This window comes from Guyanagaster necrorhizus, assembly GCF_019112545.1.
Source record: "Guyanagaster necrorhizus MCA 3950 unplaced genomic scaffold BT62scaffold_7, whole genome shotgun sequence".
In the NCBI taxonomy this organism is placed as follows: Eukaryota; Fungi; Basidiomycota; class Agaricomycetes; order Agaricales; family Physalacriaceae; genus Guyanagaster; species Guyanagaster necrorhizus.
In genome coordinates this window covers 918,973-938,506 of record NW_025064886.1, presented here as the reverse complement: position 1 = coordinate 938,506, position 19,534 = coordinate 918,973, and the positions used below count along the sequence as shown (strand labels likewise).

Sequence of the window (19,534 nt, the reverse complement as noted above, 5' to 3'; positions counted from 1 at the left end):
ACACCAATCGCCGAAGCAAATTTAACCTTCTCGATTCCCCCCGCCATGATGGATGGAATTTTCATATAGTTTTTATTCCCTGGGGACCAATATTGCTCCAGGCGACAATGAAAATTCGTTTCACAGCGTGCCGGTGATCTCATCACTTCAGGAGACTTCTACCAATGAGTTATCTTTGAGTATTCGAGTACCGTCCATACCAGAATCATGCAGAACTAGAAAGATAACGACGGCGGTTGCAGTAATGAGAGTCGATCGTGACGATGTTTGGCAGAGGCAAGGGCGCCACGTCAGAAACACGTACAAACTTGAAGAAAGTTTGTCCTCCACCTACTATCAACACTATGGCGTCGCCTACTCAACAGTTGCCGGCAGGCTGGACTGCTGAATGGTGAGCGGTATTCATTCCGAGTGATACTTGTATTTTGACGGATTTTAGGGACGCGTCGAACCAGCGATACCTGTTCGTTGGTATGGACTTAGTTTTTTTATCCAGGCATGTACATTAACACCCAAGTACAGAAGCGTCGACGGGCCACACACAATGGGATCCTCCAGTTGATCCTGCTCTAATGGTCGACCAGGCCCCAGCAGTCGCGCCTGTTGCAGGCCACAGCTCGAAACGACGGCAGTATGCTGCTGGTCAGACTCAAGCTTATTTCGGTACTACTGGTGCTCCAGACGCGTTAGGCGATGGTGGATATGGTGCTGCAGCACAACAAGCACCTGTTGGTGGCCAATTCTTCACTCCAGGCTTGGCGGGTGCGGGGGTGCAGCCTCAAGGTCCTGGGCAACCATACTATGACAGCAGGCCAGAGTACATAAATGCCCCAGATCAACATCAGCCGCAACAGACCTTCGTGCCGCCTGGCATGGGTGCCCTTGCGGATCAGTTCAGTCAGATGGGAATGGGCGGGCAAAAACCGTTCCAGCTATACACCACCAATCTTCTAACATCACCACCAGATCCTCGAGAGCTGCTCCTTCCTCCTCCTGAGATCCGACTACCGTCTAATGCATCTATTTCTCCGTCACCAGCGGCCAACGCTGACCCATCCTACCAACGATCTACCTTAAATGTGATCCCCACGACTTCTTCAGTCCTCAGTAAATCCAAGATTCCTCTCGCTTTGGTCATCACGCCTTATCGGACCCTCAATGAAGGTGAAGAACCCGTCCCGGTGGTAACAGATACAGTCATTGCTCGGTGTCGGAGATGCAGGACGTATATTAATCCTTATGTTCAATTCATTGACGGGGGGAATCGGTGTGTTGTGTGCCATCGACTTTCTGGTCTATGCTAAATATCTCGTTAGGTGGCGATGCTGCATGTGTAATATGTCGAACGAGGTGCCCCAAATGTTCGACTGGGATCAAGCTAGAAACCAACCAGGTGATCGATGGGCCCGCGCCGAACTCAACCATGGTGTTGTAGAGTTCGTTGCCCCCACGGAATATATGGTCCGACCTCCCCAACCGGCCGTGTACATATTCCTTATCGATGTCAGCCATGCATCGGTCCAATCCGGCATGGTGGCCACTGCAACTCGCACCATTCTTGAAAACCTTGATCGCATCCCGGACGAAAATGGGCGGACGAAAGTGGCCATCATATGTTACGATGTGTCACTCTACTTCTTCTCCATCCCTGTGCGTCATGATCTGCTATTCTGTTATTCTAGCCTGTCCCTTATTGTTCTCTAGCCCGGCTCTACGGAGTCTTCCATGCTCGTCGTATCCGACACTGACGATGTCTTCTTGCCCAAACCTACTGATCTTCTTGTGAACCTTGCCGAGGCACGAGCGTCTTTGGAAGCTCTTCTCGGTAGAATCAACGATATGTTCCAAGACAACAGTATAATCGGGAGTGCAATGGGACCAGCCTTACAAGCTGGTTTCAAGTTGATGGTAAGACTTGACCGAAAATTATTGGCTGAAGGCTAACGCGATACTGACTCATAGGCGCCCATCGGTGGTAAAATAATGGTCCTTTCGGCAAGTCTCCCCAGCGTGGGTCCTGGCGCCCTGAAGAATCGTGAAGACCCCAAAATACTTGGTACAGCTAAAGTACGTCGCCCTTTGCCTTGTGTTTTCTCTGGTATCATAACTTCCGACAGGAGTCTGGACTTTTGCAAGCCGCCTCGACATTCTACAAGATGTTTGCCATCGAATGCTCGCGGGCCCAGGTTTCGATCGACATGTTCCTGTTCAGTACTTCGTATCAAGATGTTGCGACTTTGGGTCAGTGATTAAGACATGTCAGCCAACCAAGGTTCTCATACCCCTTTAGCTTGCCTCCCTCACTACACCTCCGGTCAGACGTACTACTACCCTGCCTTTAATGCTGGTCGCTCGGAGGATGCACTCAAGTTTGCTCACGAGTTTGGCGGTGTTCTAGCCATGCCAATTATGTTGGAGGCTGTGATGCGTGTACGAGCTTCAAGAGGTGATTTTATCGCAACTATGCCATATAACGAAATCTGACGTCGCATAGGTATTCGGATGGCTTCCTTCCACGGCAATTTCTTTGTGAGGTCGACGGATCTTCTAGCTATGCCTGCTGTTCCCCAAGACCAGTCGTATGCCATCGAGATTCAGATCGAGGAAACGGTCACTTCTCCTTTCGTCGTATTGCAAACCGCTGTACTGCATACTACATGTTATGGTTGGTTCCCTAGCTTTTTGGGGGCTCAGTCAATATTTAATCTACCTGCCTAGGTGAACGCCGGATCCGTGTTATAACTACTGCATTACCTACTACCACTAGCCTCTCTGAAGTATTTGCATCCGTGGATCAGATTGCTCTTGCTACGTTGTTTGCAAACAAAGCGGTGGAACGATCTTTGACACACAAACTGGAAGACGCACGGGATTACCTGTATCAGCGACTCGTGGAGATATTGATCGCCTACAAAAGCAGCATGACTGCTGGTGGTGCAGGTGCTAGTGCACAGCTGGCGATCTCTGAAAATATGAAGATGTTGCCTGTACTCATCCTTGGATTGTTGAAGAATGTGAGTGTAGGACTCTTGCAGAAGAATGACCTAACACGATATAACATTAGGTTGGTATACGTCAAAGCGCGCAGATTCCGCCTGACATTCGAGCTTATTCTCAAGCCATGTTGACGTCCCTGCCTTCGCAAGTTCTCATTCCCTACATCTATCCTGCTTTCTATTCGTTGCACAACATGCCTCCCGAGGTATGCGCCTGCCAAGTCATTTGATAAAGGTGTCACTTACGCAATCTCAGGCCGGCACTGTTGGACCCGAAGGCATTATACTACCGCCAGTCCTGCCACTAACGTCTGAGAGACTGGAACGACACGGTCTATTCCTTATTGAAGATGGGCAGACCATCTTCTTGTGGATCGGACGGGACGCCGTGCCTCAGTTGGTCATGGATGTATTCGACCTCCCCAATTATGAGGTGTTACGAGGCGGAAAGGTGGGCCACGCATTTTGTGCTTTCATTACTCTATCTCCTAAAATTTGGTCCTAGTACACGCTCCCGATCCTTGAAAACCCATTTTCGCAACGGGTGAATGCCATCATACAAAAGACGCGTGAGATGCGACGCGGGGTGTATTACCCACATCTGTATGTCGTGAAAGAGGATGGGGAACCGCCGTTGAGGCTGTGGGCATTAAGTGCTTTCATCCAAGATAGGCTGGATGTTCTGCCTAGCTATCACCAGTTCATCGGATCGTTAAAGGAAAAGGTGCGTGAGATTTTTTGATTGTCGAGTTGTTGCTGACCATGATTCCAGGTTAATGGTAACAGTTATTAAGAGCTCGAAGGCGGGATAGAGTTCGCCTTTCTACAGACGTATATAGGATGTGCATATTATTCCTTTGTTTTGTTCCTGTGTTCATCATGTCGCCACAATGAGGCCTCGGAAGTTTAAACAGGTCAGACGTAACTGGCAAACTATTCAAATATTCAACAGTCTAGTTGGAGGTCCCACGATGGTGACATTATTATACTACAGAATCTCTTTTCCGCACTGTCGTCCTGATAGCTATGCGTTCTCAATGGAAAAGAGGTCAGTCAGTTCTTGTTAGATTTAACGAGAGAAACAAAATTTCCGATATCAACACAGCCCTTCTCGTAGACCAAATGATCCTCGTTGATAGTTATAGACAGTGATTTTTACGTAACTGAATGCAATCAAACTTGACTGGCGTACTTTTCACATAGCCTGTAATATCTAAACCTGACCCGAAAATCCACCCAGAGGACTGTAAACGTTATGATGAACCAACCTCAGCGACTTAAGTCACTATTCAGCCGAACGGCTTCTCCCCTGTAGTAGATCCATACAGGGAATGGAATGCCTAGGAGGATGCTTAAGCCTACACAAAAGGTACACATGAGAATAATTCCATATGATAGATAAGGCTCAAGACTTGCCAGCCAATAATGAGTTTCCGCCTCCAAGTCCGAGGACGTTAAACATCTGTCCACCGAACAAAGGGAATGCGAAACCCAGTAAAGAACGGAAGACCTGCTCATCACGTCAGCGACGTATTCCGCCTTGAGAGAATGAAAACTACCGATGCAGCAGCAAGTGCGCTAGCGGCATACTTGAACGTATCAACAAGATATAGTTGTATGGGAATGCTATAAAGAGCACAGAATTATCTTTGACAAACTTAAGGGTACCAGAGGAAGGATCGGCACTGACAATGTTGTCATCGCACCTACAGCGCAAAACAATAAGAATGGGAAAAGGTTCACGTTAACGATGAACCGTGTACCAAATCCGAAAATACCAGAACCAACGATCGGCATAATCCAGTGAACATGGGCCTGGGCAGACCATCCATACCAGCTGATGAAGACATTCATATAGGTGCAATGCGATGCACAATTCATTGACTTACAATAACCCAATAGGCACAAAAAAGGATCCAAAGAACAAAGCAGGAATACGCATTTCAGGTTTACCGACGCCGTCGTTGTTCCTCTTTGCTAACTAGGCGGACAGAAGAAGAATAAGATAGATACCTTCCCCAACGTATTATAGCTACGGACTCACGTAGTGGTAGATCTGATCAGCAGTTTTAGCACCGAATGCTGAAGCAGCAAAAAAACCGAAGCCTATTCCAAGGTATACAAGTCCTCCGACACCGGTGTTGAAGCCGTATATGTCATTAAAAACCACTAGACAGAAGTGTCAGTATTTTTAGCTTCAGAACATGTGGGAGTATTGACTCGGGAATGTCGTAAACATCAGGTAGTAGATTCCTGCGTGTTGTGTGCTGAGATCTAGTCACAGGAGTTTTGGAGATTAGACACTAACCATACATGCTATCAAAAATTAATATTAGAGAACGAAGAGGGTGTGACAAAGGAAGAACTTACAACGCCATGTACAGACTCAGAATGAAGCAGATAAAACTCCGAAAGAGTAAAATGATGGGCCTCGAAATATTGACCCACAGATACTCCAATTTGCTCGTTTGTGCAGTGGGAAGGTGGAAATGCGCTGCCTTCTCGGGGTCGCCCGGGCGTTTAGTAAGACGCTTTCGGATTACCGGCGAGTAGGTTTCCTTCCTCTGAATCAGCATACGGGGAGGCTAGAAAAAGCCCAGTCCAACAAACCTCCAGCAGCGGCAACGCAAGTACGGCGGACAACAGACATAATCCTAGAAAGAGCCTCGAAATCAAACAGGATAAGGAAGAAATACAGGATGGCATAGTACCTGAGATGATCACAAAGACATATTTGGTACCTATCGAATTAGCGATGAAACCGCCGGCGACGGGGCCAATTGCAGGGCCAAGGAGCGGGCCAAGACTGTAAAGAGCCATGGCAGAAGCACGGTCACGCTCTGAGAAGAGATCTCCAATGGTTCCTCCGCCACACGCTATAGGTGCAGATCCCGATAGCCCAGCTAACTCCGTTATGCCAGAACCAATCAGACTATCAAGAAGAGAAGAAAAGCACAATACTAACAGAGGAACCGGAACCCAATCAAAACCTCCGCGTTAGGCGCATACGCGCACCCCATATTAAAAGCCAGGGAAAGCAAGTTTCCAGTGTGCAGTACCTGACATACAATGATCAGCAGACATCGGACACGATGTGTTGGGGGTACTTACCCATGTACGACCGTACATCTCTGACAATGGGGCTAGAATTAAAGGCTGGAGATACGAAACGTGTTAACTGATGTACATCTGATTCGAGATGTCAGAATGTTTTCTCACCCCAAGGGCGAAGGCGATCAGGAAGATGCTGAGTGTCAGAGGGATGACGGTCTCATTGGTGATCTGATATCGCACTGCTAGAAGCGGTAGACCTAGATGGCATCGTGAAGAAGTGTGTCGGTAGAGTGGACATGTTATACTCACCTGGCGCCATCATGGAACTAGCGAGTGGCGAGAGAAATGTATAGAGAGAAACCTGACCCATGCAATTTACTCAAAGTCAGAAAAACAACGAAGGGGGAACGCACGATTGATACTGTGATCCATTTCTTCCTCAGAGCCCAATTCCGAGGATTTCTGGGATCGTCCTCCCAGCTGTCCTCATGCCGCTCAATCTCTTCCTCCTTTGTGTCAGTGGGAATGGCAGATTCTCCATGACCTAGCGAAATGTTATTCGGCTTTGCATCGGGTGGGAGAGTGATCGAGGAATGGGCAGAGGGCACCCCAGGTCTGTCTTCAGCTTCGGCGGCCATGGTGAAGAATATTTATTCAGAAGCAAGGGAAGGAAAAGGGGGGACCTGAACGGTGCTAAAACTCTCATCGCATCCTTTTATAGAAGCAAACCGACGCCATACGCATCTTGACGTTAGATCCACTGTCAACATGAAGGTTGGCGGCCCGCGTGTTTGATCGAGGCGTCGGCATATCAAGTGCAAAAAAAGCTTCGACACCGATTCGACACTCCGAGTTATCCTCAGCTGAGGCCTCTATATCCCCAGGTAGGCTAAGATACCTACTTCGCAGTCCCAGGAGATCTAATCCAGCGGCCGGGGCAAGCATATTTACGCAGTTCCGCCAAGTCCGGTCCATCATCTGGTATGTATCTATGACGCATAAGAAACTGAATTATCAGGAACAAGGGAACGGATATTCGTTATGAAGCCAAGTCATACACCGAGATGAAGTAGGAGCTGATTCTTACTAATTCAGCCCTCTAAATTTTAAAATATAACTTCAAAGGATACAAGAGGTATGGAGAGAAAATTATGGCAACACTATGTAACACATGTTTGCAGACATATTTGAAGTTTGATATCTCACCCATGTCTTCAGTATATAAGTTATGGTAAGAAATACGGCACAACAACCCAGACCCAGGCGGTCGCATGAAGAAGGGGATCGTGCAAAAAAAGCGTCGAGAGTCATAAGCGTACAGGTATGTACTTACGTATGTTGTAGAGAAAAGTCTAGGTCTAGTGCTGTAAGGATCCGGTAAAATACGCGATTAGGACATGACCCCCGAAGTATATCAATAAATATGCAAGATTCTTGATGTGATTGCTATGCGATAAGGTCTCACGAACGAGAAAGAATGTCACGGACAGTCTGAGCAACAAGGTCAGCATTCACCGTCATCGTCGCCTCATCATTCTCGGGCTTTGAAATGGGTGGTAGGTTGTCCGACGTATATTTTCTAGAAGGGAAAATAAACATTAGCCCGGAAGACAAATCGCGACAGGAATGATTTACTTACTGGTCATTGCACCAGGCAACGTAGTGCATCCCTAAACCGTGCACCATGGTCTCTCTATCCCTTACAAACCTATCCGGCGGGAAAAACTCTACCATCGTTGTCTGCGGTGTTCGTCGCATGAACATCCCATCCATAAGATCACTCCCGTGCGCACCCAGAAGCACCGTAGATCGCATAATCGCAGATATCCTATCATGCCACGACGTCTCAAAATCTAGCGCTGAAACCACGTTGAATTCATGACCATAGGAATACGCCATTTTTTCTAGCTTCTTCACCAGTAGTTCATGGTCTTCGGCTCCCAGCTTTGGAGCGGGTGGCTCCCAGTCATACTGGGGATACTGATTCTGTCTGTGGACGTATGTGATGACCTTTTTCTTCGACTTTTCGTTCTCCAAGTTCAAGTATGTCGCCAGCTGTTTCCGGACGGGCTCCAACCAATATGGTGACACGACCTCTGGTAAAACATTGCCCGAGTTTCGGTCTACAATCACCATTCGCTCAACGACGTACGGGACCTCCATAAAGTGGTAGTCCATCCAATCTTGGTCAAACATAACCGCCATGTGGGGGAAGGCGGCCTTAATGAGGAATGGATGGAAACCAGTGTCGGTTCGAGGACGGGGCAGCATGGGATTCTCATAAGGCGGGTCTGGGTCCGTAAAAGGGTGGAAGAAAGGCATGAAGATTCGGTAAGGCTGTGGGAGGATAGTCCTTCCCTCCGCGTCAATAGACGGGTCCAAGGCACTATATGTCCGCCACAGCTCGTATAAGGTAGAATTGGCAGGAGAGGGGTCGGTAGATATAAATGATACACCTCCCAGACTACTCAATGAGAATCTATATCATATTTGGCTATGAAAGTAGCACTCACCGACCGCCATAAGTACCAAATTCCTCAATCGCCTCAGCGGTGGAGATCTTCGACCAGAAATTGGGCGGTGATACGATGGAGCCGAGAGATGGGAGGCCGCCTGGGTCATCGGTTACAAGGTACACGTTGCCCTTGTATAAGATGACGTTATCAAGGACAGAATGCCCTACAAGTGAACGTCAGCAACGACCAGAGAATGTACAGTAGGGACACGCACCTGGGGTATGTTGCAGAACCTTCACCGTTGGTACATCTCTTCCCCACGACACGAATGGCTGCATTGCTATGCCATTGACCTTGGGCACCTCTTTGCCCGACATCCACATTACGTGGTGCGGCTCAACGCCGAGGGCCTGACTCCTCTCCAGGCCGTCTCCAGCAATATGTCCAGAATCCCAGCCCCAGTCGCCAAATATCGAGTTTTCAACAGCATCTCGCCATCTAGCAAGCTTCCTTCCGTCGCTGCCAATGATATTTGAGGCGCCAAGGCCGAGACTGCCAAAGCTGAGCACGCTCTTTGTCGCAGCTGCGTCAATACCAAGAAATCGAGTAGAGTTCGTGAAATTGTAAGCGAAAGTGAATATCGTCAGGCAAAAGATGATGAGCGTGAGTTCTCTACGATCTGGAGGCGCCAACCACCGCATGGAGGGAATGAAGGAGATGAAGAAAGAAACAGGAATAGAGTAGGCGGCGAAAATGCACCCGATAACCGCTGTCTTCCTAAAGAGTGAATAACAAATAAGACACGACGGCATTCAGTTGTTGGCGGAGACTGCGGTTAAACTAATGCCCATACTAATTCCATACAGAAACGAAGTGTACAATGTTACATGATAGAATAGAAAAGACATAAAATATAATATACCCAATGATACTATACAGCCATTACACTTCTTCGCCTTCTTTACGCCCCTTGCTGTAGAGACCTGATCAACACAGGCCCCACATAGAAAATTTGAGAGCTTACCCAGACTTGGTTGGCAGAAGTTGGGATTCGATATGGGGTACGACACCACCCTGCGAGATTACGACGTCACCAAGTAGTTTGTTTAGTCTAGTGAAATGTCAGATTCCTAAAAGCAATAAGAGTAGAACAGGGCGTACTCTTCATCGTTCCTAATAGCAAGTTGTAGGTGACGGGGAACGATACGCTGCTTTTTGTTATCGCGGGCAGCATTACCAGCCAACTCGAGAATTTCGGCAGCAAGGTACTCCAAGACGGCAGCGAGGTAAACTAAAACAGGTATTCGAGATGAGCAATGAATTTGGAGATGATGAGACAAGAGATGCACCTGGTGCTCCAGCACCAACACGCTGGGCATAGTTGCCCTTCTTCAGAAGACGGTGAACACGACCGACGGGAAACTGCAGGCCCGCCTTTGCGGAACGCGACTGCGACTTGCCACCTTCTCCACTGGCCTTTCCACCGGATGATTTCCCAGATTTTCCTGCGGCATCGTCAGAAATCTTGTCACCATGGCAAGAAGTAAGTTTGCGTACCCTTGCCAGACTACGAAAAATGCATTCCATCAACACTTGACAGCCAACAAGAATACTCGAAGCATACCATGTCAAATATTTAGAAAAAGTATGCACAAGATGTAAGTGACACTGAGATGGTGGTGAGAGAACAACAGAGACCGAATCAGCAAACACTAGCACGCGTGCTTATATTCATTACTTCAGTCACGTGCATTCCGGGTGCATCCGTCACGGCCAAAAATGTCAACCTTTGACTGACCTTCGGACAATGGCGACTTTTTTGCATGTTGCTCGTCAATGGCAACGTCGTGATGTTTGCTGCCGTGCTTTTCATTCTACTAGGGTGTTCTGGAATGAAGCACCAAAATCTACGTTAACCGAAGGTGTCGGGGAAAAGAAGGATATCTACCACGAACCGTACGACGAAGAACCGCTACCGTATCTTAGCAGGCCTCTAGGAGTGCGGCATCGACCGACGACTTCGCGCCTGAGTACCACGGAAAGGCTGAAGGGGTATATGGATGTCGACAAAGTCATGGCAGAGCGGGAACTTTTGTATGTTCGGTTTTCTTTTTTCGAGTCTAGTCCTTACTGCCGCTGTAGAGTAAAAGAAGCTTCAAAAGGGTATTTCCACGATTTGAATCGAACAAGAAGACATGGAGGAAAGACCTGGCTCGCTCCCAAGAGTCTGATACGCGAAGACGTTGGTGCCACCTTGGTTTTTCATCTGAATACTACATGACAATTGTCCAGCAAGCCCTCTATTTCCCGGACATCCAAGGGAAGAACCTGAAAGGATTCAATCAGCACACGACAAATCTCTGTATTGGCCGAGTAACAGTACTCGCCATAATCACTACACGAATATCCGAGGCGCGTAGCATTGAATGTTCTTACCGCCTGGGTCCTGATGTATACACAGTTCCATGTCAAGGGTTTTTCGGAATCAACCAACAATCGATATCTGTCCAACCCATTATACCAATTTGTCCAGATCAATCTACAAGAAAACCTCCTCAAATCGTTGCTGGTTAATCTGTTCGCCACCTCTCTACGATCCGTCATACCTCCAGAGCTCCACTCCACGTATCTCGTGTCGAGCCAAAACATGGAGTACGAGCGAGATCCACTAAGCATGACGAATAATCGAGTGGGCTACGTGTACCTTGTCGATGAAAATCTTAAAATTCGCTGGGCTGGCAGTGCTGGTGCCACAGTCCAGGAGGCACAGACCCTCGAGATATGCACAGGTGTGCTCTTGAAGCGTCTGGAACAGTCCAAGCGAGAATCTGTGGCTTAAGAGTGTGTAAGCAATTGAATTGAGCTTTCTGCCGAGCTGATGTTGATATTTCTCCGTCCAGCAGGCCCGTCATAGTTATTACCCGCAGGGCCGTCACGAGCTAGCCCTTTCGACGTTCCGACGAGCTTAACCGTATGCACTTGCAACGGAGTGGCCCGGCCTACATAATGTTGACCAATCGGTCACCTGTGCATCCGTTGTCGTCACCGTCACTACAATGAGATATGCAACGATATACTAGCGAGAGCGTGTCAACACCATTACTAAATGCCCAGCGGACTTGGGATTTTTTTCAGGCCTTTGAAGGCTCAAGGCGTTCATGCGGTGCCCTGAAGGTTCCGGCCTCTCCAGACGCCTTCTCCAGATTTCTTCAATGTCAGTTAACTGATTTTCCAGCGAGCTGACGTCATATTCTCATCAACAAGAACTGCCCGGGAGAGTACGAGCCCTACTAGAGGGAAATCAGAAACCACCGTTCCAGAAATGATATGGACCTTGACAACGCGACCATGAAGAAATATTGAGGGTCAAAGCTCGAGCAGTAAGGGGGTTCAACCTCCCATCAATCGCGTATCCCGTGTACTTCGGCTGATCAGTTCATTCGAGGTGATATTTCCAATGTCGTGACACCGCTTAGATGTGAGATCCGTATGAGTCTTGCCACCCGTGGCTTCCCAGGTCTTTCCTTCCCTTAATGACCACGATGGCTTCGAAATGCCTATGTGCGCATTGTGCAAGATGCGCTGTAACTATTCGTGAACGCCATTAGTAGCGATGTGCCCTCCGAACTGCACTAGAGGTCGTTTCTGCGTACGAATCATTGGGTCGGTCCACCACTAGAAGAGCCCGCAAGAATACCAGCGTTCCAGCAAGCTGCGAGTTCCATGCCGCCATCATATTGAAATTAATATTGGTCCTTCTATTTAGTGCTCCATTTGACAAGGGCCGTGGGTAGACCTTACAGGGAGTATAAATGAACCGCTTCGACCTCTTGTTTCATCCAAGCAGCTGGCTTCGCAAGGCGATGGGAGAGTATGATACATTGCTTGGTTAGTCTTTGTTCTCGTATCCTTTTTACAGTATGTTCTAATCAAAGACGCAGGTACATTGTTGGTTGGCATCTTTTGTGAGGATTTTTTGCTCGAGCTATGAATAAGAGCTGACTGGACTCCAGTCAATACATATCTTTTCGGAATAGTCACTTTCCAGTTCGCGACGTATTATGGATCAAGTGAGTTAAAGGCGATATCTTGTGGAAGACAGTTGCGAGGTGACCCATACGTATAGAGCACAAGGATCCATTGTGGATCAAGTACGATGAAGCTCGTAGCCGTGCTATACCAATCTAGGGCTACAGTGCTCTTGTTGTTCCTAAACGATTCAGTGCACTCTGCAGCGTATGTGCCGCCACAATGATGCAGTTTCTTTGCTCTAAATATGTTGTGCAGGGAGATATACATGGCTTGGTTTTACTGGTTTGTCACGTTCTCCTTGAGATTGACCGCTTAGCCTAATGCAGAAGGCTACGAAGCATTGGAAATTATACCAACCCCGAAATTCTCCTCAGTGAGCTTCTCCACCGTTCTATCCTGAGATATGCTGACGTTAGCCTTATCCTTTTACACCCATAAGTGAGACTATTGCTACGACTCTCGTTCACAACTTTATGGCCTTTCGGTGCGTCACGGTGTATCTTTGATCTTCGATGTTGCTCAAGTTAATCATTTCTTTAGTCTATATCGGTTGACGGAAAAGCTGTATTGTATGTCGGCGTAATGATATGTGCTGTTACAGTCTTTGGGTTTGGTATAACGATGGGAGTCAAGGTGCGTTCAGTTATGGCTTTTGCATCTTCTACGTTGATCGTGTCACATTTAGGCCTGGATTATTGGTGAGTGGGTAAAGAAATTATCGCAGATATTGTTCTCATGAAGACATGTCTGTCAGGATGCTAAAAATGATTGTTTTAAAACCTATCGTCATTACATGGCTCGTGGGTCAAACAGTGATAGATTATTCCTGACAAGTGAGCTCACCATCTCCGCCTTTCGATATATGTTATTACTAATACAAGATGTAAGGCATGCTGTCGTTCGTGCTCTATAGATCTAGAACAGGATTCAAGACAACGGTTTCGATTATCAATCAGCTCATTCGTGGCACAATTCAAACCGGAGTCTTCTCGAGTATCTTTCCGATGGCTGTTTTGATCTGCTACCTCAGTAGTGCCCCCATCTGTTTCTTTGGTTGTAAGGCTTACCAGGGTTGTAGGTTCTCCGGTGACAAACCTCTATGGCATGTTTGCAATGCCTTGTGGATGTATCTACACAAATGTATATCTTCACTCTATTTTTACATTTTTTGACTGATATTCATAGACCCTAATGGATACACTGATGCCAAGAAAAAAATTGAAGGAGACTTTAACGTCAGAGCCTATTGATGTAGGTCGCCGCTATCATTCTCCTTTGCCGAGTCCTTAGGGTCGCGTCGTTCTAGGTCACGTCGACGGTAATTATACGAATGGTCAAGGGTCGACAAAGATCCCACAACAGCGTTCCAAATCAGATACCAGTCGTGAATGTCCAGCGAGGCATCTACTCTGGGATGGGTGCTACAGAAATGAACCGGCTTGACTCAACAAACCGAAAACACCAGCCCTTCGATGATCATGAGGATGAGAACATGTGGGCGTCGGGCTTGAAGCTGTGATGTCAATCCTTTCGGTAAAATCTATTGTGCTATTTAATTACCATGCCTTCGATTGCTTTCCACTGGTTCCAGGTGTACAGAATACATAAAAATTTACAGTAAAGGTTAACGGTTTCTCGCTAAATTTTTGCCGTAAGTCTGTCTATTTTGGGAACTCGGTCACCACATTTGGACGAACACGTCGCACTGATCATTTCAGTCTTGCTCCTTCTCCATGACCATGTTTTCCTTTGCGTCCTTGCTGCTGCTTGCAGCAGCGGTGAACGCGTCTGTACTAACTCTACACTCTCCCAGATTCTCTGTTACCTCTTCTGGCGGTCCCCATCTGCGTTCAGAGCCGTATGTAACCATCTACCTGCCTTGCGCTCATTCGACCTGAAAGCCGGCCTAGCATCTCATTGGTGCACAAAACACCCGAACCTGTCACTCTTTCACCAACGGACATGCTAAAATTGACTTTCCAAGTCATCGATGCGGATAGTGGAAAGGGCGTACAACCGCAGCAGACGTTCCTTCGTTTCTATGATGAGGAGTCTGGGGAGGAGGGCATCCAGCCTATCCGGGTGACAAGTGGTGGTAAAGCAAAATTCGAACTGGTGAGTTCAGCTGATACCTGCCCAATTGTTCTTCTGAACTCGGTGGTGGAATCAGAACATGGCTAAAGTGCCGCCGTCCCTGCCAGCGACGTCAAAGGCGGCCTTGAAAGTCTCGTTAATCATTGGAACACCCAATTACTCGCCCTTCAAAATTAGCTTGTTCGACCTTTTCCTTCCACCGTCTCATCCCGTTACGCCCCACCCAGATGAGGCGTCGTTCCATCCTCTTCCTTTCATTGAACACACATTCCGACCTGAACCAACTCAGCCGCCCAGGCCCATTTCTGCTTTCTTTGTCGGCCTTGTCCTTTCTCCTTGGATTGTTTTGTTGGGATTGGTGCGCGCTTTCGAAACTTGGCTTAACGCCGTTTATTGACAAAGAGATAGTGGGTACAGATATCACCTCGCGTGCCTCGGCTATTCTCTGCCAAAATACTTCCTTTCACCGCAACCCTTGGTGCCTTCGAGGTTTTACTTCTCTGGTACTGGGTGGATCTCAAACTGGGAGAGGTCTTATTGTACGGGGGTATCCTGGGCGTTGTCATGCTTTTTAGTGGAAAGTATGCCCTAGCTAGTATCTCTGAACGTAGATTGGGATCCCAAAAGTAGTACTAATAGAATGACCTGCACTTATCGAGGACAGTTCGGTATTTATGGCCGTACCGGGCCGCTGAATTAAAGAGACCGGCCTTTTTTTTTTTTTTTCTTTCAACTGCCACGGTTTCAATGCAGTGCCATTGCGGTTTATCATAGCGAGACAGTTGTACAGTATGTGAAGAAGGTACTTTGAAATCGGTATACTGACTCTCCTTAGATGCTGAACCGCGTCCGAGTCCTTCAACAAATACCTCGGCGACATTTTAGTTCTACCCTCAAGCTTTCATCCCCCAAAAAATGGCCCGCCTTTCTTACTGAAGATGTTCCCAGTGATACAACGGCCTTGGCTCTTAGGACGGCATGTGGGCGTAAACCATATGGTCCCAAAGTGATACAGAGCCTGCCACAGCTGGAAAGTCTTGAATTCCAAGATATCCACATGGACACCATCGGCGAGGACCTCTTGAACGCATTATACTCGCGGCCGGTCCAATCCATTCGTTTTTCGAACGCCAAGTTCGATGATCAGCAGAGCTTTTCGAGGTTCGTCGGGCTTTTCCCACAGTTAACGAACCTCGACTGTCATCAAGTTACCGTCAAGAATTCTCATAGGATGCCGGTTGTGAAACACGCGTCTGTTCTTCATACGGTCAGATCCAACCAGTCACCAGACATATGGCGTTTATTTCTGAACGGATCTTTGGGTTCGGATGAGACTCTGCGCAAAGTCACCTTGAACGATGTTACCTATAGTGATATTCCATTCGTCGGTCTCTTCCTTCAGCGCTCCTCTACGACTGGTATGCTCCAGGAGTTCAATGTAATGCATGATCATGCTCGCCAATCGGGTAAGTCATCTCTTCTATTCCTCTCTTCTTTCCTAACCATACCGTACTTAGCTGCAGTCAAACACGCTTGGAAAAAAGAGCCTCCGGTTCTTGATGTCTCCCACGTCAAGAGGCTCGGTATCGACATCCATGGTCGCGTCAGGGCTACCTGCCTACGTAGTCCTCTCGAAGTTGTATTACAGTGGTGGATGAAATCACTCGTTCCGCCTGGGAAAGAGTCGTCTCTGGAGTACCTGAAGATCGTCGTAGGGATGAACAAGGGAGCCATCTACATTGCACAGGATGCTGGGAATACATGGAGAGCCCTCGATTCCCTTCTTACCGATGGTCGATTTCCTGCTCTCCGAATTGTCCATGTCATCATCAAAGTGTGGAAACCGACCACTCTCCAAAAAGGTGAACGGCAAAAGGGACTGATCCAGAGAAGCTGCCCTCGTTTGAAAAGGTCCAAGAGGTTACACGTCACTATTGGTCATGTCAAGACGAAGAATAACTATTTCATGGATACACACCTATTCTGATGAAATGCTGGCTGGCGTGCGTAGATGAGATTCCGTTGATCGAGCCGATACTCAAACTTTCCTTAGTCTAGCCTTCGAGGTGTTAAAGGACAGACTACGCGAAGCGGCCTTCACCCGCTTGAAGGTACAACTCAAAGTCTACCTTGCCTTCAAATCCGATACAGGTCTGACCAGAGCGGAAGAAGAGACCTAGACAGTTGGTGGCGACTATGAGAACCAGTCATTACTGTGGCTTCAATGTGGTATTTCCCTGTATTTAACATCGGTCTTCTGGTTACGCCAGCACCATCGACGCTCTAACATTCTATATATCCATTACTCAATCTTGTCACCATGTTTCCTTGCCAGTTTTGAAGTAACAGGTGTTTGGACAGTTTCCTCTATGGGTCTCAAGAAAATAGTATCGGGTCCATGACACAAACCTCTTCATCTCTTTCTCTTCTGGATGTATGGTCTTCTATTTATCCACCAAGCCAAGTTGAATAGCTTTCATTTCGAGGGCCTAACATGGTTATTGATAAGCACGCATTTAAAATCGAAGAGTAGTAAGTCTTACCATGCGTTTAGAGAAACATCGACATAGACTTATATCACCGCCGCCAAACCAGAGCTGAGAGAAGCGTAAACCAGCGAAGAACGATGATGTGCAGATGTCCTTACGCCTGGATGACCGGAAGGTTTGAAACAACCTCTCAATTCGCCTTCCTCGTCAAGGCCCCAAATTTGACTTGTACGCTCCATGATAGCTTCGCCGAACACATCCTTAACGGTATCACGGATGTTATGATAGCCAGTCCTGCGAATGATGAATGATACTATCAATCTTGAAGGGCTTTAAGAAAGGAACCCACGCGTAGATCACAACATCAGCTTCCAGCTTGGAACCGTCAGTGAAAACGACGCCATCACTCAGATATCGCTGAACCTCGACACCTTGTTTGACTTTCACTCTCCCTGAAATGATAAGCTCTGCGCAGCCGACGTCAATCCCTATAGAATCATCTCATAAAGCTTTGACCTCTGTGTATCGGAATTAAGACTCACAATAGCCCCCCAATCTCTGGAACACCATTGGGAACTGGCCCGACCCATCCTTGCCCATGTTAACATCGAGACCCGCCTTCCTTAGACCTTCATGCATCTCGCTTTCAACTTCCGCCAACTCCTCAGCATGAGCACTGGCTATCTTTATTCGCAACGGTAGAGGTATGGAAAGGAACTTGAAGTCAGATATCTCAGACGGGACATCCTCAGGCCACAAGCTCTGCAGGGCGTTGGTAAAACCAGGATGCTTCGCGACGACACAGGTCGATGAGCGCTGAACCATGGTTACGGACTCGGCACCCTGCACGATAAGGTCCTGACATATATCAGCGCTAGTATTTCCCGCGCCTACGACGATAACTCGTTTGCCGCTGTAAGATTTCCCACCACCATACTTCTCTGCATGAAGGACGGTTCCAAGAAACACATCCCTATCTTCGATGGCAGGTATCCTTGGAGCACCAAGAATTCCGGACGCGCAGACAATATGAGTAGGATGAAGAATAGTAGTAGTACCCTCGTGGTCGATGACGATGGTCCATTTCTTCGTTTCAAGGTCATAGGTGGGAATACCAGTAGGTCGAGAGCCTGTCCACACATGCATGTCCTGGTTGATAGCGTAGTGCTCCAGCCAATTTGCGACCTTGTCACGCGAGGCGTATATCGGCCAATTGGACGGATATTGGTGATACAGGACTATTCGCCATGAGTGTCATTTAAATAAAGCACACACACATTACTCACACTGAAAATGAGACCGAGGAGTATGTAGCGTAAGAGTCGGGTATCGAGCTCTCCAGTTATCGCCCACATGTGGGTTAGATTCTACAACCAGGGTAGGCAAATTCATTTGACGGAAGCGGGCTGCGAGTGTCAAGCCTGTCTGACCAGCCCCAACTGGGAAAATGTCATCAACACTTCGATACATAAAATATGGAAGACACGCGCACTTATCAAGATGTAAGGATCCGCCTCGATACTTTCCTTACGTTCTTTGTGAACGTCTTCCCAAGCTAAAGTATGCTCCCCATACACTCCAAGCTCAGGACCGTCCTCGGGATGCCCGTAGAGCTCATCAAGCATCATGAGTACGGACAGTGCCTTCCACACGCCTTGCGCGTCAGGGAAGAGATGCACATATCCACGTCCTGTTCCCACAGAGGTGCTGAATGTAAATCCTGACATGACCGTCCCGCTCACTGACGCGTACTCTGGCGTCAAGAACTCTCTCGTATCCAGGGCTACATTAGAGACCTGTGCTAAAACGACTCTGTTATTGCCATCGCTGTTAAGATATGCCGAGATCTTCTCATGTCCATGCAGGGAGCGGTTCGCCCAAGTGAACACAAGGATATCGCGAAGCCAGCCGTCGGGGAGGATGCACGATAGTGTACTGTGGGTTTCACCCGAAGCAAGAGCTTTGGCGAAGTTATCTACCCAGGTAGACGCGATATCGGAAGCGTAAGACGAGGTATCCTTGAGATCGATCATGACGGACAATGCGATTCATCAGCGATTGCGAAGCATTCTTATATTCCCATCCAGTAGTCTGAATCTTTCATGGGTAGTAGACCGTGTGGTTTCCGTCATCATCTGATACAATGCTTACAGGCGCGAGAGTGCCCGGCAACAAATAGTGATATCCTTTACCCGGAAACGGAAATGAACAAGAGATAGAAAGTGGCCATGACCTTAAGAATGTTATGAGAATAGTCAAAAATCATACGGTGAAAAATTATAATCTATTATGTAGGAAGGAAGTTGCTTTTCTTAGTCGTCGTGGCACTGCGATGTCAAAAAATAACCTGCAGATTGGGGTCATCAGACCAGACGATTTGTCGGACGGTGTTGGGCGGCAGACTTGGTCCGAC

General features: G+C 47.7%; 10 protein-coding genes across 10 annotated transcripts; 5 read left to right on the top strand and 5 right to left on the bottom strand.

The window, feature by feature from the left end:
* Positions 1–313: 313 nt before the first annotated feature.
* BT62DRAFT_929766 (CPII coat sec24 protein) lies at positions 314–4,183 on the top strand. Its single transcript, XM_043185793.1, has 14 exons — positions 314–391; positions 440–471; positions 523–1,267; positions 1,317–1,650; positions 1,705–1,908; positions 1,963–2,067; positions 2,118–2,241; positions 2,291–2,446; positions 2,495–2,665; positions 2,719–3,014; positions 3,065–3,202; positions 3,253–3,447; positions 3,502–3,720; positions 3,769–4,183. The coding sequence occupies exons 1-14, from the start codon at positions 345–347 to the stop codon at positions 3,787–3,789; spliced, it is 2,787 nt and encodes a 928-aa protein (XP_043042174.1). The 5' UTR covers positions 314–344; the 3' UTR covers positions 3,790–4,183.
* On the bottom strand, positions 4,105–6,754 carry BT62DRAFT_929765 (multidrug resistance protein 4). Its single transcript, XM_043185792.1, has 17 exons — positions 6,464–6,754; positions 6,360–6,411; positions 6,216–6,307; positions 6,108–6,152; positions 5,962–6,055; positions 5,708–5,899; positions 5,607–5,650; positions 5,367–5,554; positions 5,305–5,312; positions 5,217–5,249; positions 5,041–5,165; positions 4,886–4,977; positions 4,760–4,833; positions 4,687–4,702; positions 4,556–4,622; positions 4,413–4,506; positions 4,105–4,354 (listed from the first exon to the last, which is right to left on the bottom strand). Exons 2-17 carry the CDS (start codon positions 6,367–6,369, stop codon positions 4,266–4,268), a joined length of 1,263 nt encoding a protein of 420 aa, XP_043042173.1. The 5' UTR covers positions 6,370–6,411; positions 6,464–6,754; the 3' UTR covers positions 4,105–4,265.
* A 395-nt stretch (positions 6,755–7,149) lies between these two features.
* BT62DRAFT_965176 (uncharacterized protein) lies at positions 7,150–9,282 on the bottom strand. The gene is made up of 4 exons (XM_043188759.1): positions 8,781–9,282; positions 8,564–8,729; positions 7,690–8,514; positions 7,150–7,629 (listed from the first exon to the last, which is right to left on the bottom strand). The coding sequence occupies exons 1-4, from the start codon at positions 9,205–9,207 to the stop codon at positions 7,512–7,514; spliced, it is 1,536 nt and encodes a 511-aa protein (XP_043042172.1). The 5' UTR covers positions 9,208–9,282; the 3' UTR covers positions 7,150–7,511.
* Positions 9,283–9,448: 166 nt separating this feature from the next.
* Positions 9,449–10,041, bottom strand: BT62DRAFT_979604 (histone 2A; the record flags this gene model as incomplete). The annotated part of the gene is made up of 5 exons (XM_043189454.1): positions 9,449–9,479; positions 9,531–9,617; positions 9,668–9,797; positions 9,856–9,982; positions 10,039–10,041. The coding sequence occupies 5 exons, from the start codon at positions 10,039–10,041 to the stop codon at positions 9,449–9,451; spliced, it is 378 nt and encodes a 125-aa protein (XP_043042171.1).
* Positions 10,042–10,274: 233 nt separating this feature from the next.
* On the top strand, positions 10,275–11,486 carry BT62DRAFT_720744 (uncharacterized protein). The gene is made up of 5 exons (XM_043182009.1): positions 10,275–10,600; positions 10,649–10,748; positions 10,799–10,918; positions 10,968–11,351; positions 11,410–11,486. Exons 1-4 carry the CDS (start codon positions 10,314–10,316, stop codon positions 11,343–11,345), a joined length of 885 nt encoding a protein of 294 aa, XP_043042170.1. The 5' UTR covers positions 10,275–10,313; the 3' UTR covers positions 11,346–11,351; positions 11,410–11,486.
* A 410-nt stretch (positions 11,487–11,896) lies between these two features.
* Positions 11,897–12,239, bottom strand: BT62DRAFT_1003381 (uncharacterized protein; the record flags this gene model as incomplete). Its single annotated transcript, XM_043176936.1, has 2 exons — positions 11,897–12,088; positions 12,135–12,239. The coding sequence occupies 2 exons, from the start codon at positions 12,237–12,239 to the stop codon at positions 11,897–11,899; spliced, it is 297 nt and encodes a 98-aa protein (XP_043042169.1).
* A 328-nt stretch (positions 12,240–12,567) lies between these two features.
* Positions 12,568–14,057, top strand: BT62DRAFT_918235 (uncharacterized protein; the record flags this gene model as incomplete). Its single annotated transcript, XM_043184078.1, has 10 exons — positions 12,568–12,576; positions 12,794–12,820; positions 12,855–12,911; positions 12,955–13,022; positions 13,079–13,107; positions 13,140–13,171; positions 13,224–13,236; positions 13,617–13,678; positions 13,724–13,789; positions 13,845–14,057. 10 exons carry the CDS (start codon positions 12,568–12,570, stop codon positions 14,055–14,057), a joined length of 576 nt encoding a protein of 191 aa, XP_043042168.1.
* Positions 14,058–14,277: 220 nt separating this feature from the next.
* BT62DRAFT_965169 (oligosaccharyl transferase delta subunit) lies at positions 14,278–15,262 on the top strand (the record flags this gene model as incomplete). The annotated part of the gene is made up of 4 exons (XM_043188758.1): positions 14,278–14,396; positions 14,449–14,653; positions 14,709–14,990; positions 15,041–15,262. 4 exons carry the CDS (start codon positions 14,278–14,280, stop codon positions 15,260–15,262), a joined length of 828 nt encoding a protein of 275 aa, XP_043042167.1.
* A 91-nt stretch (positions 15,263–15,353) lies between these two features.
* Positions 15,354–17,006, top strand: BT62DRAFT_720863 (uncharacterized protein). The gene is made up of 4 exons (XM_043182010.1): positions 15,354–15,421; positions 15,468–16,098; positions 16,150–16,635; positions 16,691–17,006. Exons 2-3 carry the CDS (start codon positions 15,468–15,470, stop codon positions 16,617–16,619), a joined length of 1,101 nt encoding a protein of 366 aa, XP_043042166.1. The 5' UTR covers positions 15,354–15,421; the 3' UTR covers positions 16,620–16,635; positions 16,691–17,006.
* On the bottom strand, positions 16,686–19,360 carry BT62DRAFT_720595 (FAD/NAD-P-binding domain-containing protein). Its single transcript, XM_043182008.1, has 7 exons — positions 18,614–19,360; positions 18,408–18,560; positions 17,664–18,359; positions 17,471–17,609; positions 17,280–17,415; positions 17,176–17,229; positions 16,686–17,121 (listed from the first exon to the last, which is right to left on the bottom strand). Exons 1-7 carry the CDS (start codon positions 19,152–19,154, stop codon positions 17,077–17,079), a joined length of 1,764 nt encoding a protein of 587 aa, XP_043042165.1. The 5' UTR covers positions 19,155–19,360; the 3' UTR covers positions 16,686–17,076.
* Positions 19,361–19,534: the final 174 nt, after the last annotated feature.

What these genes read in the sequence shown, in the direction of transcription:
- BT62DRAFT_720744 (XM_043182009.1), top strand. Translation starts at nt 10,314, where the DNA reads ATGGCGACTTTTTTGCATGTTGCTCGTCAATGGCAACGTCGTGATGTT. An exon ending in AGAGTCTGATACGCGAAGAC is followed by an intron (nt 10,749 to 10,798) that starts GTTGGTGCCACC and finishes ACAATTGTCCAG; the next exon opens with CAAGCCCTCTATTTCCCGGA. An exon ending in TCACTACACGAATATCCGAG is followed by an intron (nt 10,919 to 10,967) that starts GCGCGTAGCATT and finishes ATGTATACACAG; the next exon opens with TTCCATGTCAAGGGTTTTTC.
- BT62DRAFT_965176 (XM_043188759.1), bottom strand. Translation starts at nt 9,207, where the DNA reads ATGCGGTGGTTGGCGCCTCCAGATCGTAGAGAACTCACGCTCATCATC. An exon ending in GGTTCTGCAACATACCCCAG is followed by an intron (nt 8,730 to 8,780) that starts GTGCGTGTCCCT and finishes GTTCACTTGTAG; the next exon opens with GGCATTCTGTCCTTGATAAC. An exon ending in TTTGGTACTTATGGCGGTCG is followed by an intron (nt 8,515 to 8,563) that starts GTGAGTGCTACT and finishes CTCATTGAGTAG; the next exon opens with TCTGGGAGGTGTATCATTTA.
- BT62DRAFT_720595 (XM_043182008.1), bottom strand. Translation starts at nt 19,154, where the DNA reads ATGATCGATCTCAAGGATACCTCGTCTTACGCTTCCGATATCGCGTCT. An exon ending in CCAGAGATTGGGGGGCTATT is followed by an intron (nt 17,610 to 17,663) that starts GTGAGTCTTAAT and finishes ATGATTCTATAG; the next exon opens with GGATTGACGTCGGCTGCGCA. An exon ending in GATGTTTCTCTAAACGCATG is followed by an intron (nt 17,122 to 17,175) that starts GTAAGACTTACT and finishes TAACCATGTTAG; the next exon opens with GCCCTCGAAATGAAAGCTAT.
- BT62DRAFT_929766 (XM_043185793.1), top strand. Translation starts at nt 345, where the DNA reads ATGGCGTCGCCTACTCAACAGTTGCCGGCAGGCTGGACTGCTGAATG. An exon ending in TTCATTGACGGGGGGAATCG is followed by an intron (nt 1,268 to 1,316) that starts GTGTGTTGTGTG and finishes ATATCTCGTTAG; the next exon opens with GTGGCGATGCTGCATGTGTA. An exon ending in AAGCTGGTTTCAAGTTGATG is followed by an intron (nt 1,909 to 1,962) that starts GTAAGACTTGAC and finishes ACTGACTCATAG; the next exon opens with GCGCCCATCGGTGGTAAAAT.
- BT62DRAFT_929765 (XM_043185792.1), bottom strand. An exon ending in TTGCGTTGCCGCTGCTGGAG is followed by an intron (nt 5,555 to 5,606) that starts GTTTGTTGGACT and finishes ATTCAGAGGAAG; the next exon opens with GAAACCTACTCGCCGGTAAT. An exon ending in TTTGTGCCTATTGGGTTATT is followed by an intron (nt 4,834 to 4,885) that starts GTAAGTCAATGA and finishes TGTCTTCATCAG; the next exon opens with CTGGTATGGATGGTCTGCCC.
- BT62DRAFT_720863 (XM_043182010.1), top strand. Translation starts at nt 15,468, where the DNA reads ATGCTGAACCGCGTCCGAGTCCTTCAACAAATACCTCGGCGACATTTT. An exon ending in TGATCATGCTCGCCAATCGG is followed by an intron (nt 16,099 to 16,149) that starts GTAAGTCATCTC and finishes TACCGTACTTAG; the next exon opens with CTGCAGTCAAACACGCTTGG.